The 16,517-nt window shown below is 32.4% G+C and overlaps 1 protein-coding gene across 4 annotated transcripts in view; it reads right to left on the reverse strand.

Moving 5' to 3' along the window:
* Positions 1–16,517, reverse strand: part of Sbf2 (SET binding factor 2) — a 417,940-nt gene that overhangs the window by 224,231 nt on the left and 177,192 nt on the right. For all 4 annotated transcript variants that reach the window (XM_076846869.2, XM_076846870.2, XM_076846868.2 and 1 more), the window contains exon 3: positions 13,591–13,728. In XM_076846869.2, coding sequence (XP_076702984.1) covers positions 13,591–13,728 — 138 coding nt within the window. The remainder of the gene's footprint in view (positions 1–13,590; positions 13,729–16,517) is intronic.

Raw genomic sequence — 16,517 nt, forward strand, 5'->3', positions numbered from 1 at the left:
ATTTTAAAAAAAGGTCCAATACACTATAACTCAATATTAAGTAAAAATAATTTCACTTTTATATTACTTTTTATTATAGATGTTGACTTTTACTTGTAAATCCCAAAATTATTTTTGTTTCTAATAATTCTCCTACAAGAATACAATGTCTAAAATATAAGAGAATAATTCATGCTCCTACTTTTCAAAGCAAAATTATAGTGTTATGATAAAAGAAACAACCCAGAAAGTTGTTAGATAAAATAAAGTTTGTTCCAGGAGATGATAAGGTGATGTTTTGAATCAAAATTTTCCAGAAAGGATTTATCATATAAGTGTACTACTGTCTCTTCTACATAGTTGCCAGATTGTTTTATATAATAATTACATAATGATACTGACTTTATTTGATGTATGTTTTACAGTGGCAGGCTTTTGCATTGAAAATATGTGAGAAACTTAAAAATAAGCAGGAAATTCAAAACAGTCTTTGAATTTAAGAGATGTTAAGATAATGCTTTGAAATTTAATATTTTATAGTCTAAATCATTTTTACTTATTATCCAGTTTAGCAATATTTATAAACCCTTCTTCTAAGATTATTCTTGGCTTTTAGTAGACCCAATTAAATGTACAATTTTACTTTACATGCTGTTTACTAAATTATCTCACATTGACTTCAAAGGTCACTTTATCTCTGATTCACATCATAACCACATGCCATATCTTGCTCCTTTGGAGTATCTTTGACTACAATTGTTACAGTGAACTACATCTGCTTCCATATATGGGCTACAAGAGTAACGGACCATATTGATCTGCCCCCAAAGTGCTATTACCTTTCAAACATGTTTGAAACAAAATGCTAAAAAGTACTCTTTTTTTTTAATTGTAGATGGACACAATACCTTTATTTTATTTATTTTTATGTGGTGCTGAGGATGGAACCCAGGGCCTTGCACATGCTAGGAAAGCGCTTTACCATCGAGCCACAACCCCAGGCCCAAGAGAGTGATTTTATTTGATGATTTTTCCAAGCAGACAGGCACTAGCTTTAGAAAGTTTATCTTATCTATCACTCAGGTTGAATACTTCAACTTCATGATCATTGCATTCTGATGCTTGATTTTTACATTAAACCAGCTGCTAAGTCCTGTCTCTTCTATTCTTACAAGAATTGTTGCAACTAACATCTTCTGTGTTATGTTCATTTTTCAACAAGTACTCTTTCACACTAAAATTCTTCCCATAACATTCTGTTAAGCACTCAGTTTTTGAAGAAAGGACAAAAGGAATACTGAAAGTAAAAAATTTCAGTTCTATGGGCTGGGGATGTGGCTCAAGTGGTAAGGCGCTCGACTGGCATGCATGGGGCACTGGGTTCGATCCTCAGCACCACACTAAAAAAAAATAAAAAAATAAAGATGGTGACCACTGAAAACTGAAAAAATTAAAAAATTCTCTCTCTCTCTCTCTCTCTCTCTCTCTCTCCTCTATCTTTAAAAAAAAAATTCAGTTCTAAGTTTTCTCTTTGAAATATAATTTATTACAGTGTACCATTTTGGAGAAGTTGCCTCAGTAAAACAATTTAAGGGCTTTAAAAATTTCCAGAATTGGAAATATAGGAGTTTTAGTAGTTACAAAATTCTTTATGGTTTAAAATTCCCCCAGAAAAGCTCTCTCGTTTCTTGCCAAATAACCTTTTAATCACAATGGCATGGTCACATGAGAAAACCTGTTTTATCTTTGCATTGGTCTGTAAAATAATGACTTCATAAGGAATATAAGTTTTAGGTTAACAAGTCTTCAGATAAATCAAGCCACTAGTCTTTAGTTCAAAATTGAGTTTACCTCTAGCAAAGAAAATATGCTACAGATATGTACCTTTAAGAGCATAGCAACTAGGCTATACAGTATTCAGAGGCAGGACAAATTCAATTATAGGGCAATTTTTTATTCACCCATAAAGTTTCCTATGTTAGAGGCATATAGTTCGTAAGTTTATTTTGCTGCTACTAGCGGTGTTTTTAATACTTACAAGGCAGCAATTTCCAAAGTGTTTTCTCCTGGAAGCTTATAGACATTACTTATCCCCCAAATTTTGGAAACAATAAGGTAAACCAAGTTTTATAAAAATAAAAGGTTTCTTTACTGCAGGATTTCTCAGACTTTGATATGCAGATATTATCTGTGTAATTTCAAGCAAATGAGGTAGATAGCATATAGTATTTTTCCTCTTTACTCCAGACTTATTGCCCTCTGGAACACATACTATAAAAGGTTGTCTTATACTAGTCCAGTATACAAAATGTGTTGAACAAGTATGTATATGTTCATATGTTCTATATTATATGAGCATAGGTAAATACAATGTTTGTTTCAGAAACAGATTATTTTACTTTTATTAAATCTCATATTTCACAAAGTAAGGCAAGATTTGAAAAGACAAGGTATGTAAGCCAGGGAACTATGCAGACCTATGAAGTTATGTTGGCATGCATGTTCTCCATTCTCACCAGACAAATTAGGAAGATCTACTATATATTTTTTTTCCTAATTTTGACACATCATACATAAAAAGAGTATACTTTCATTCATCTGTTGTACATGATGTAGAGTTACACAGGTCACGTAATCATATAAGCACATAGGATAATAATGTTCGATTCATTTTATTATTATTCCTACCCCCCACACCCCATCCCTTCCTGTCACTCCCCTCTGAAAAATAATTTTCTAAAATACCTACATTTTCAGAAACATTTCTCAATTCCAATTCTCCAGTTTATGATGATTAATTCATTAATTCTGATTGTTCTTTAATTTTATTATTATTATTATTATTATTATTATTATTATTATTATTATTATTTTAGCTACACATGTCAGTATAATGATCTTGACAATTCATACATTTGAATCAAATGGGGTATAATTTCTCATTTTTCTGATTGTACAGATTGCAGAATCACATTGGTCATACAGTCACCTATATACATACAGCAATAATAATGTCTATTTTATTCTGCTGCCCTTCCTATCCCCCCTTTCCCACCCTTCCCCTCCCATCACTTCTCTCTACCCAATCTAATGTGACACACTTTATTTTTTCTCCTCACAACATCATACATGTATTCTGTATAAGAAGAGGGTCTCCGTCCATCTTCCGTGCAAATCCCCGTCTCCCTCCTTTTCCCTCCCACCTCTCTTACCTCTTAAGTGGTAATTTTCTTCTCATGCTCTTCCTCCCTATCCCATTTTGAGTCCCCACGTCCTTATATCAGAAAAGACATTCAGCATTTGTTTTTTAGGGATTAGCTAACTTCACTTAGCATAATCTGCTCTAATGCCATCCATTTCCCTGCAAATGTCATGATCTTATTATTTTTTAATGCTGAGTAATATTCCATTGTGTATGTATGCCACATTTTTTTATCCATTCATCTATTGAAGGACATCTAGGTTGGTTCCACAGTCTAGCTATTGTGAATTGTGCTGCTATAAACATTGATGTGGCTGTGTCACTGTAGTATGCTCTTTTTAGGTCTTTTGGGTGTAGTCCGAGAAGGGGAATAGCTGGGTCAAATGGTGGTTCCATTCCCAGCTTTCCAAGGAATCTCCATACTGCTTTCCAAATTGGCCACACCAATTTGCAGTCCCACCAGCAATGTATGAGTGTACCTCCCGCCGCCATCCTCACCAGCACTTATTGTTGTTTGACTTCATAATGGCTGCCATTCTTATTGGAGTGAGATGGTATCTTAGAGTAGTTTTAATTTGCATTTCTCTATTATTGCTAGAGATGGTGAGCATTTTTTCATGTATTTGTTAATTGATTGTATATCCTCTTCTGAGAATTGTCTGTTCAGGTCCTTGGCCCATCTGTTGATTGGGTTATTTGTTTTTTTGTTGTTTAACTTTTTGAGTTCTTTGTATACTCTAGAGATTAGAGCTCTATCTGATGTTTGAGGGGTAAAAATTTGTTCCCAGGATGTTGGTTCCCTATTCACCTCACTTATTATTTCTCTTGCTGAGAAAAAACTTTTTAGTTTGAATTCGTCCCATTTGTTGATTCTTGGTTTTAACTCTTGTGCTGTAGGTGTCTTATTAAGGAATTTGGGGCCTGCCCCCACATGATGAAGATTGGGGCCAACTTTATCTTCTATTAGACGCAGAGTCTCTGGTTTGATTCCTAGCTCCTTGATCCATTTTGAGTTAACTTTTGTGCATGGTGAGAGAAAGAGATTCAATTTCATTTTGTTGCATATGGATTTCCAGTTCTCCCAGCACCATTTGTTGAAGATGCTATCCTTTCTCCATTGCATGCTTTTAGCACCTTTGTCTAATATAAGGTAGTTGTAATTTTGTGGATTTGTCTCTGTGTCCTCTATTCTGTACCATTGGTCTATCAGCCTGTTTTGGTGTCAGTACCATGCTGTTTTTGTTACTATTCCTCTGTAGTATAGTTTAAAATCTGGTATCGCGATAGCACCAGTTTCACTCTTCCTGCTTAGAATTACCTTAGCTATTCTGGGTCTCTTATTTTTCCAAATGAATTTCATGATTGCTTTTTCTATTTCTGCAAGTAATGTCATTGGAATTTTGATGGGAATTGCATTAAATCTGTAAAGTGCTTTTGGGAGTATGGCCATTTTAATAATATTAATTCTGCCTATCCATGAGCAAAGTATATCCTTCCATCTTCTAAGGTCTTCTTTGATTTCTCTCTTTAGGGTTCTATCGTTTTCATTGTATAGATCTTTCACCTCTTTTGTTAAGTTGATTCCCAAGTATCTTATTTTTTTTTGTTTGTTTGAGGTTATTGTGAATGAGGTAGTTTTCCTCATTTCCTACTCAGAGTATTTGTCACTGATGTACAGAAATGCCTTTTATTTATGGGTGTTGATTTTATGTCCTGCTAATTTGCTGAATTCAATTACTAGTTCTACAAGTGTTCTGGTGGAGTTTTTTGGGTCTTCTAGGTATAGAATCATATCGTCAGCAAATAGTGCTAATTTAAATTCTTTTCCTATACATATCCCTTTAATTCCTCTCATCTGTCTAATTGCTCTGGCCAGTGTTTCAATAACTATGTTGAATAGAAGTGATGATAGGCAGAATTAATATTATCAAAATGACCATACTTCCAAAAGCACTATACAGATTTAATGCAATTACGATAAAAATCCCAGTGACATTCCTCACAGAAATAGAAAAAGCAGTGATGAGATTCATCTGGAAAAATCAGAGGCTCAGAAAAATTAAATCAATCCTTAGCAGGAAGAGTGAAGCAGGTAGCATGACCTTAGACTATACTACAGAGCAATAGTAACAAAAACAGCATGGTATTGGCACCAAACAGACTGGTGAACCAATGGTACAGAATAGAGGACACAGAGACTAACCCACAAAATTACAATGATCTTATATTAGACAAAGGTGACGAAAACATGCACTGGAGAAAAGACAGCATCTTCAACAAATGGTGCTGGGAAAACTGGAAATCCATATGCAACAAAATGAAATTAAACCCCTATCTCTCACCATGCACAAAACTTAATTCAACGTGGATCAAGGACCTAGGAATTAAGCCAGAGACTCTGTGTCTAACAGAAGAAAAAGTAGGCCCTAATCTCCATCATGTGGGATTAGGCCCCAACTTCCTTAATAAGACTCCTATAGTGCGATACCCAGCACCACTTAAAAAAAAAAGTAAAAATTATGAGAAATACTATTAAGCTAATCTTCATATTTCAAGGAAAAGAGATGAGTGCAAACTTTTGCAAGAGGTAGGGAAACAGCAAGTAAACTTCATGTTTATTCTCTTTCTAACAAGGTTAATCACCTTAAAATTTGGCTCTATTAAATTTAAGAATATAATTTTGTGAACCACCATAGTCAATAAACGCTTTTAAAGTTCTTTTTGCTACCTGATAAAATTAGTGAAAAAAACCCAAACAATAAAGTGTGAAATTATTTTCCTAAGACAAAACATTACATTAATATTGTTTGATAAGCGATTAAGATCTTTAAAATTTCACCAGTTTTTTAATTAAATAAAATACACTTCCTTGGAATTCCTGATGGAGAAGTTTACAATAAACTGGACACAAAGATCAAGATTTCAGCTTTGTTTTCATGAGGAATACAGGCCAAAACCTTTTTTAATGACAAAGAAACATGACATAGTCAAACATTTCATAAAGAAATCAAACATTTACTTATAAACAGATATCATGCAGTAAATTCTATGAAGCACAATCATCTTAAAAATGCACACCTTATTCATACGAGATGACTTGTTTATTATGAACAACAATAAAATATGTATTTAAAATCAGATATAAGTAATATAACAGAATAATTAAAATATAGTAATAGAAGGTTTTTAAACACATGTCATTTTACAAACTAGCAACCATGCCCAAAGATGAAATAAGTTGCTAAGGTTTACAAAGCTTATTTAAGGCACAACTGGCATTAGAAAGTGAGTCTTCTCATTTAGACTACTTCATTTATATATATATGAAATATGGTATTAGTTCAAAGAAGATGATTAAGAGAAAAATATCTCAGTAAAAAGAACTTGACATTTTTCCCTTAACTATATTCAAATATAATAATCTTTCCCATGTTTAATTAAAATAGTCATAACAACATGCAATTCTTACTTCAAACTTCCCTAGTCTGAATATAACATTAAGTAATTATAATTAATTCAATGATAGTTTTGCCCTACAAAACACATCTCTGAGGAGGATAAAGGAGATATTAAAAGTCCTGTTTACCAGCCAACCCAATTTTTAAAAGGGATTGAGGACTAAGCATAATCTTCACCATGTGTACTATAAGGACAACCCATGTGGGTATTTGCATGTGTTGCAAATTATTAAACAAACAATAGAATAAATTCAGCATGCAGAAGTCTCCCAATTTTTTTCTGTGTCTTAATCAATGTAACTTACACTAATTTTTCATAGACCCTGTTTGCTGAATAAGGTTTAAGAATTAGGTCTAAGGTATAGAATGTAATCAAGTATAATGTTAATTATCTAAAATGTAATCAAGAATAATGTTGATTATATTATCAGAAAACCCAATTCCTACACTTAACTATTCCTAATTTCTAATTCCATAAGATAGATTATTGTTGACTAAACCCTGTTGAGGAAACCAAAATTTTTCTGATGATATTCATCACAATGTTATTTATAATGCTGACAAAATGGGAAACAATTGCCTATTAGGAGACTGATTAAATATATGCATGATGAATTAGGGCATAGCCATTTCAGTTTTTTAAAAATCTTTATCATTTGAAGAAAGCAGTCAATTTTTTTCTGTTCCCTTATTTTTCTCCTGATACTTTGTAAATTTTCTATAATGAGGACAGTTAACTTTGATTAAGGTTATGGCACTAGGTTGTACTTCAAATAAGTCTTTTAAATGTTCTGTAAGTGATTCCTTCTGGGATTCCAAGTTTTCCCATATAACGATTAGTTAAGAAATCCATTTTATTACTTCAATTTCCAGTTAATTCCTTGAGCATGGAATTATTGTACACTACTATCGACATTTATTTTTTTTTCAAATAGTTCACTATTTAATACTTGTTGAAATGTAGCTTCCATTGTAGGATACTGATTTTTCCATACACACCAGAGAGATTCTCAACTACCTTTTCTGTTCCCATAATTGGTCTTTTCTTGAGCAAATAACACACTGATATAACTTTGAGTGTTATAGTGTATGTTTTAGTATTTGGTCTTCAGAGGTAAACATAGTCAAGCTCATTGACTTATTAAATAGAATGTTTCTGGATATTATCATTTAGTCTTATCTATATAATAGGAACCTATCAAATTATGTTCTTGGAGAATAAAATAACATACACATGAATTAAATAAAATGGAATAAAAGTGTTATTTAACTTTTAACATAGTATTCAGAATAGGATAAGTCTTTAATTTATTATAAGCTCTAAAATCTCTGTTCCTATCCATAGTTTTTGTCTGGATTACCCTTTATCTTTCCCTTTTTCTAAGTATTATTTCTTATGTTTTAAATGTCTACTCAATCTTTTAAACTCTGGAAGACTTATTCCAGTTGCCCAGCCTTCAATTATTATATATTTGATTAAATAATACTTAGCATATGGTACTTTGAGATATTTTGTGTATCAGTTTTGATTTTTGTCTCCTGAACTAGAATTCAAACCCACTAAAATAAAGAAGTATATCTTATGCCTTCTTTGTCTCTTCCCTCTTTATTCTTCCTCTTACCTCCCCACATTATGATCATTTATTTCCCCCAAATTCTTTGATGACAATTTGCTGATATATCACATTAAAGCACTTTTTAAAAGATACAAACAAAAACTTAAGTCTATTGTATATTTTATCTAAGCCATTAAAGCCCATACCAAATCTGTCATATTTTATTGACTACTATTTTTAAAATCTAGTATCACATTCCCTAGTTGAATAATTTTAGAAATATGTTATCAAAAGTTTAATGCCAAAGTTTGCTTGTGATTACTGACAGTATTACTGTATCTTGGAAAAGCTAATCAAGCCAACATTTTTAAAGTTGCACAATTATTCTCTGGATGGTGTATATCCCTAAGTTCCTCCTTTTTCAGCTTCCAAACAATGTGTCATAGAATATGTGATATGAAGTAATTCACAACAAGAATTAAAAGATCTATTTTGAACTGATAATACGATCCAAAAATAAAAGAAAAACACATTTTTTTAAAAGAACATAGCTAAATGGCTCATGCCAAAAATGAGAACAACCTTGCTGATGACCTAGAAAGGAATATCTTCTGGGTTTTAATTTATTTAATTTTTTTTCCAAATTCTACCTCGTTGTTTTACCCTCAATTGGACCAAACTCAAAAGACATTAAACTTTCTGTTTCCAACATAGAAAAGCAGTCTTAAAATTCTGGCTAGTAGCTACAAAGAAGCCAAAATTCTCACAACTTATTTAAATTTCCAGAATCTTGGAAGAACTCATGTGAATCAAACTTAAAACTTTGGTAAGTTGAAGACAAATTAAATTATAATATTTATTCCACTTAAAATGACAAGTAGGAAAATACTATATATCAAAAGAAAAAATAATTTTTTAAAACACTCCTTCAAAATATACAAAAACTCAGATCTTGGTTTCCACTATCATTCGATATTCAAAGAAGTCAAGGCTACTTGAAGAAATGGATGATTTCAAGGCTTGAGCTGAAAATGAATAAGATGAGCCTAGTTCAGCTTTGTTAGGACAGAAAGTTAAAAAAAGAAATGGGGCCTTATTGAAAAAAATAGAGGAACCAGCCTAGCTTGAGAGGTACCCACTGTTCAATACAGGATAATATGTACAAGATGATTTTTAAAGAAAATTAATGGATTATATATTACTGAAGTAAAGGGGAAAAAAGCATAACAACTGGAATCTAAAAGTCTATGACTCATGCAAGAATGAAGAGCTCTTGCTTATAGTAAAATGTCAATTGCTGACTGGAGTGGAGTTGAAAAAAATAATTATTTTGCAACCATACAAAAACCTGGCATAGATCATGGGTAAATGCTAAATCTAGAGAGCATGAGTGATGAGTGGTAGAATATTTGTACAATCTTTCAGTGTCTTCCTATAGGTTGCTTATTAGCAGCAAATCTGGGGAGGGGGAAGCAACTATACAGTGGAGAAATCTGACAATGCCTTGACTGGGTTACCAAAATTAACATCATTAGTGAAGGAAAGATACACAGTGTGTACCTCCAAATATGTACACATAGAAGGAACACACTTGTGTAGTATTTCCACCTATTGAAGCATAACCTGGATTTAATGAGAGACGTCAGAAAATACTAAATAAAAAACATCTTATTAAAAAGGAGGACGGAAATTATATTATTTAAAAAATGTTACAAAACAAAGAGTCTGAACAACTATTCCAGATGAAAAGAGAAAAAGAGAAATGATAATTAAATGCAATGTATGGGAGACATGTTGACTTGCTTTGGAAAAAAAAAATACAGGAGGAGACTGACTACAAAGAATATTTTTAGGTCAGGCATAATAGTCCATGACTACAGTCTCAGCTACTCTGAGACTGAAGTAAGCAGATCACTTGGACCCAGGAGTTTGAAACCAGAATTGGCAACATAGCAAAAATGTCACCTTTGTCTAATATAAGATCATTATAATTTTGTGGGTTAGTCTCTGTGTCTTCTATTCTGTACCATTGGTCCACCAGTCTGTTTGGTGCCAATACCATGCTGTTTTTGTTACTAAACAGTAGCATAGTTTAAAGGTCTGGTATAGTGATGCCACCTGCTTCACTCTTCTTGCTAACGGTTGCTTTAGCTTTTCTGGGTCTCTTATTTTTCCAGATAAATTTCATGACTGTTTTTTCTATTTCTATGAGGAAGGTCATCAGGAGTTTGATTAGAACTGCATTAAATCTGTATAGTGCTTTTGGTAGTATGGTCATCTTGATAATATTAATTCTGCATATCCAAGAACAAGATAGATCTTTCCATCTTATAAGGTCTTCTTTAATTTTTTCTGTAGCATTTTGTAGCTTTCCTTGTAGAGGTCTTTCACCTTTTTGTTAAGTTTATTCTCTCTTTTTTTAATGTTATTGTAAATGGGGTAGTTTTCCTCATTTCCCTTTCAGAGGATTTGTCACTGATATACAAAAATGTCTTGGATTTATGGGTGTTGATTTTGTATCCTACTACTTTGCTGAATTCATTCACTAGTTCTAGAAGTTTTCTGGTGGAACTTTTTCAGTCTTCTAGGTATAGAATCATATCATTGGCAAATTAGTCAATCCCCAAAATCCAAATGCTCAATGATTTCTCTGATTTAAGGATGCTGATCCACAATATGCTGTGGGGGTAGGGATGGGAGGATTAAATGAACTGTAGATAGGGCAAAGGGGGAAAGGAGAGGAAGGGGAAAGGAGGGGATATAGGGGTAGGAAAGATGGTGGAATGCGAGGACTCATCATTACTCTAAGTACTTATAAGAAGACATGAAGGATGTGACTCTACTTTGTGTACAACCAGAGATATGAAAAAGTGTGCTCTATATGTGTAATAAAAATTGTAATGCATTCTGTTGTCATATATAACAAATCAAAATTTTAAAATAAATAAGTAAATTAATTAATTAAAAACTATTAAATGGGCATATTTTTAATGTTTTCACAAAAGAAAAATATGTGAGGCAATGAATATGTTAAATAGTTTGATTTATACACTTCACAAAGTAGACCTATATAAGAACCTCATGGTTTCACTGCATATGTGTATAAAACTTTATTCACCAATTAAAACTAAATAAATGAATATGATACTAAATTTTTATACAAATAGTTATAAATTTAAGAATAATAAAAATTATACTATCATTTATTGTATGATTAAACAGAATTTTTTAGTTAAATTACCTTCAGTAATTTTCATTATCAACAAATATTCTATTGTAGCAATTTGTAAGTTATGAATTAATAGCATGAATAGTATTAATTATTAGTATTCCATTTTATACAGGATACTATTTTCTGTTTTGTTTTTGTTCTAAAATCTGTTATAAGTTCTTAATTTATTCAATAAAAAGGCTACATAAAAAAATAAAAAAATAAACACTAGGACAGAAGAATGAAAGATTTCTAAATTTTCTTTTCCCATTGACAACAAAATCCTTACTTTAAACAGAAACAATATGCTAACAGTTGTTAAATATTTCACATCAAGTATTGGATTGATTTCATAATTCAAAACCTTCAGATTGTGAGTTTCCCACAAAGGTCCAACAACATAGAATGTGCTAATAATGCAGATAATGCACTTGTTTTTTTAAGTTGTAGATGAAAACATTACCTTTATTTAATTTATTTATATGTGGTGCTAAGGATCGAACCCAGGCTCTCACACATGCGAGGCAAGCACTCTACCACTGAGCCACAATCCTAGTCCTGGGATAATGCACATTTTGTTCTATGTAAATTTTTTTAAAAAATATTTATTTTTTAGTTGTAGTTGGACACAATACCTTTATTTTATTTTTATGTGGAGCTGAGGATAGAACCCAGGGCCCGACACATGTGAGGCGAGTGCTTTACTGCTGAGCCACAACCCCAGTACCTATGCAACTTTTAATATAAAATATATTTCAGCAGTAGATAAAAACAACAACTTTATTTTATTTTATTTTTTTCATGTGGTGCTGAAGATTGAACCCAGTGTCTCACACATGCTAGGCAAGTGCTCTTCCACTGAGCCATAACCCTAACCCCTCTATGTAACTTTTTAATTCACTGTAAATACATAAGCTTGTCTATTTGTTTTATGTGATTTATTATCCAAGTTCATTAGATTTATAAATCTAATGAACTTGGATAATAAAACCTGTGTCATGATAGGTGATCTATCTCTTATTGTATTGAAAAATCAGATTTCTACATTCAGAAAATTCAGATCTTAAGAGTTTAATAAACATAATTGAAACTACAACTACTGCTCTGGGAAGCCATTTCAGAAAACAAGCCCATCTTTCCCCAGTGGTGGTTTATATTCATCTCTATGTAGCAGAAACTGCAGCAAATAAAGCAAATTTACTCATCCAATATCACCAAATACCTTTTATTTCCTTCTTGTATTACACAGCATGGAAAGCAAACCAAACAACTATAAAAGACCCTATGTTCTTCTGACTCACTTTCAGAGAGGCTGGTTCAGAAAGCAATCTGACCTCCACCAAGGAAACATTTTGGATTTACATTTTGGACTTACAACTAGAAGTCAGCAGTGTGAGACAGTGACTGCATATGGAAGATGGGATTTTCTGGGGAAAGTATGGTTATACCAATCTCATATCCAGCACCATAAGAGCCAGGTCGTAAAACATGGAAAGAGTGTGGTTTCTATGAAAGCAGTACCAAGTGAACTATTTTTCATATCCAGAATTGGTTTTGTACTTGTCCCTCATCTCGCAAACTCAATCATTGAAATGCCATAAGTTGATCTATACTTTATCATAAATTTTTCATAAGTTAGAGAAAGTACATCCAGTCAAAGGTTAAAACTAAGAATCTCAAACTATACTTTGAAAGAGAAGTTTATTTTAAATTTCTATAATTGTAGCCTATGAATTTTGGACCGATTATGTTGCTAATACTACCACTAACAAGAATCAGTTAACATTTACTTAGGAGCTATAACAATAATGTCAAGCATTGTGATAAATGACTTATAAACATTTGGATTAAATGTTCTTGTGTTCTATGAAAGATCCCCTTGGTGGACTGGGAGGGAAAAATCAAAAGTTCACCACAAGAGGAAATTACTCTTAAGAAACCAATTCATGGATAAGCTATTCTTAGAAATATTCAGATTATGGTAAATACTTTTATCAGAGATAATCAAACTCTTAAAAAACTTTATCTTGTTGCTCTCCTATTCAACATTAAATGCAAAAATATAAGAAGTTCCTCATGATTTTTAAAGTAGCCCATAAAACTCAAACTTGCAGTTTTGTAAAAAACAAATGTGGCAGATATGTTGTCCCTCTGACTACATTTTGGCTAGAAAATATTCTGTACCTGGAGATTGATCTCTGCCTCATAGAAGGTTAGGCATGAGCAGTAATGTCGGTCTGAGTCAATGTCTGTTAGGACCACCACAAAGAACGTTGGCTGTTTCCTCTCTCTGGATAGCTGCCATCCACCAGGCTGACAAAACTAAATGGAATAGGGGGAAAAAATGTCACATTATGAGTATAATGAAAATTTATTCGTTAACATCCAAGAAATAATTTTTTTAAAGTTTCCTCTTTTAAATTTTGTTAAAAGTTTCCTCTATCTTCAAAAATTTCTGTCTGATGTGGCATGTCATTTTAGCCACATTTTTTTAAAAATTCATGTACAGATTCATAATGTAGAAAACTTCCACAAATATGCATATATATTTTACAAAGACACCTAGATTTTCCACAGATGGCACTCTGTGATGCCATATCTCAGACCAAGGTTCTCATATGCACGAACATAGCACCAAAATTTATGCCAAATATTAGAACAAATCATGGAATAAGATAAGTTGGAGATAAAGTACAAAGTATAAAAGGAAGAAATGGGGGATAGAATAGGAAAGACAGAATGAATCTGACATAACTTCCTATGTTCATGTATGAATACACCACCAGTGAAACTCTACATCATGTACAAGCACAAGAATGGAACCCTATTTACAATAAGTTATACTTATGTATATATGTCAAAATACACTCTACTGTCATGTGTATCTAAAAAGAACAACAAAAAAAGAGTTAAATAAACAAAAATATATTATAGGTTCATGGATAGGAAGACAATATTGATAAATTTCAGTTCTTCCCACTTTGATTTGTAAATTCAATGCAAGGCAAATAAAAATCCCAGCAAGTATTTTGTGTATTATCAAAAACCTGATTCTAAAGTTTATAAGAAGTGGCAAAAAACCAGGATAGCCAACACAATTTAAGAAAAAGAAACTTACAAGACTGATACTACCTAACTTTAGGTCTTACTCTAAAGCTTTGGTAATCAAACGAGTATGGCATTAATTTAAAAAAAATCAATGAAAAGATTAGAGAGAGAGAGCCAAGAAATATACTCACACAACTGATCTTTGACAGAGGAGAAAAAGGAACAATGGGAAAAAAAGATAATTTTTAACAAATGGTGCTGAAAAAAAATTGAATATTAGCATGAAAAAATCTAGAAATGAACTGTGCACATTTCACAAAAATTAACTAAAATGGATCATATGTAGAGTGTAGAACTATATAACTCCTAGAAGATATATGACAGGAGGAAAAAAAACTTATATGGACTATTATTCAGCAATTTAAAAAAGAAATAAGTCACTGAGCCATGAAAGACATACACAGATGCTTGTTTGTCATATGAAAAATGGAGATCAAACTCAGAGACTTGTGCATGCTAGGCAAGAGCTCTACCACTGAGCTACTACATCCCCAGCCCATACATAAATGAACATTACTAAGGAAAAGAAGCCAGTCGGAAAAGAGTTACAAATTGGTTTTCATCTATATGACACTCTCAAAAAGGCAACAGTAGGAGGTAATTTTAAAAACCAGTGGTTATCACAGGGTGAGAAGGGAGTGTGGAGGGATTCATAGGTGGAACACAGAGGATTTTTAGGGGAGATGGAATATAAATTAGTGGCAGAGTGCTTGCCTAGCACACCCAAGGTCCTCAGGTCTGACCCTGGAACCAAAACCAAAACATAACAAGGAAACAGGACTTTCAAAGTAATGAATCGCTTTGTATGATACTATAATGGTGGATATATGTCATATTTGTCAAAATGTACAGAATGTACAATAGGAAAAGTGCACTCTAATATAAACAATGGGCTTAAGGTGATAATGATGCATCAGCACAGGCTTATTGATTATAACAGATACATCACTCAGGTGTAGGATAATAGGAGAGGCTGCATCTAGAAAGGGTCTGAGGGAAGAGGTTGTGTGGGAACTCTGAACTTTCACATTAATTTTACTATAAATCTAAAATTGCTCTTTTCTAGAATTTTTCTAGAATTTGGAGGAAAAAAAGATACCTTGATTAGTGGCATTATTCATGAACGATGTAACAGAAATAATGAGTTTACCAATACCGCAGCCTTTTGTGCCAGATTTCCTCCTTTTTTGATATTCTGCTTAATAACTATATAATCTTGAGCAATTTATTTAACTTCCAAATGCCTCAGTTTCCTAATGTATTAAGGTAGAATATTAATAAATATTTGACAATACTCTTGGGAAGGAATATAAATTAACACATGAAAGTGCTCAGAACAGTCCCTGGAACATAGTTCAGTGAATATAAATAATAGTTATTATGATTATTACCCACTTTGACTCACCCCAGTTTATAATGTCATCTCTTTGACACTTTCTTTCTCCTTTGTATATACTTTTTCCAAATCCACCCTTCCTATCATCACCTCATTGGCCCCTGTCTCAGCCTAAAGACATCAGAAAAGTAAGATCTAGATGATTTCCTACATTTGAAATAATATTCAGTCTTTCTACAGAATAAAAAGTCCTACCAGATAAATTCCTTTAAGCGGACACCATGAAGTATACATGAAGAAATGGCTTAAATGAAAGGCTTAAAGATACCTTAATTGGCAAATAAATGAAAACATTCCTACTGAATTTTTATTTTAAAGTAGTAATTCATTTAACAAATACTTTTTGAGCACTGAAATACCATTCATTTTACAAAGTCTTCTCTGAAAATTCCCAGTTTCTCTAGCTCCCTCCAAACCAAAGAGTTTGGGCAGTTCCTATCCTATATACCAAAATTATTTTTATTATAAATAACAACAACAATAACAGTAACCTTTCCTCCTCTGTCTCTTATCTACTAATCTGATACAGAGAAGTTCCCATCATTGTCTTTATGTACTTATTTCTCTCTCAAGAATCCACCTATACTAAATTCTATATCATTTTACC

The sequence above is a fragment of the Callospermophilus lateralis genome, chromosome 2, assembly GCF_048772815.1.
Source record: "Callospermophilus lateralis isolate mCalLat2 chromosome 2, mCalLat2.hap1, whole genome shotgun sequence".
Lineage (NCBI taxonomy): Eukaryota > Metazoa > Chordata > Mammalia > Rodentia > Sciuridae > Callospermophilus > Callospermophilus lateralis.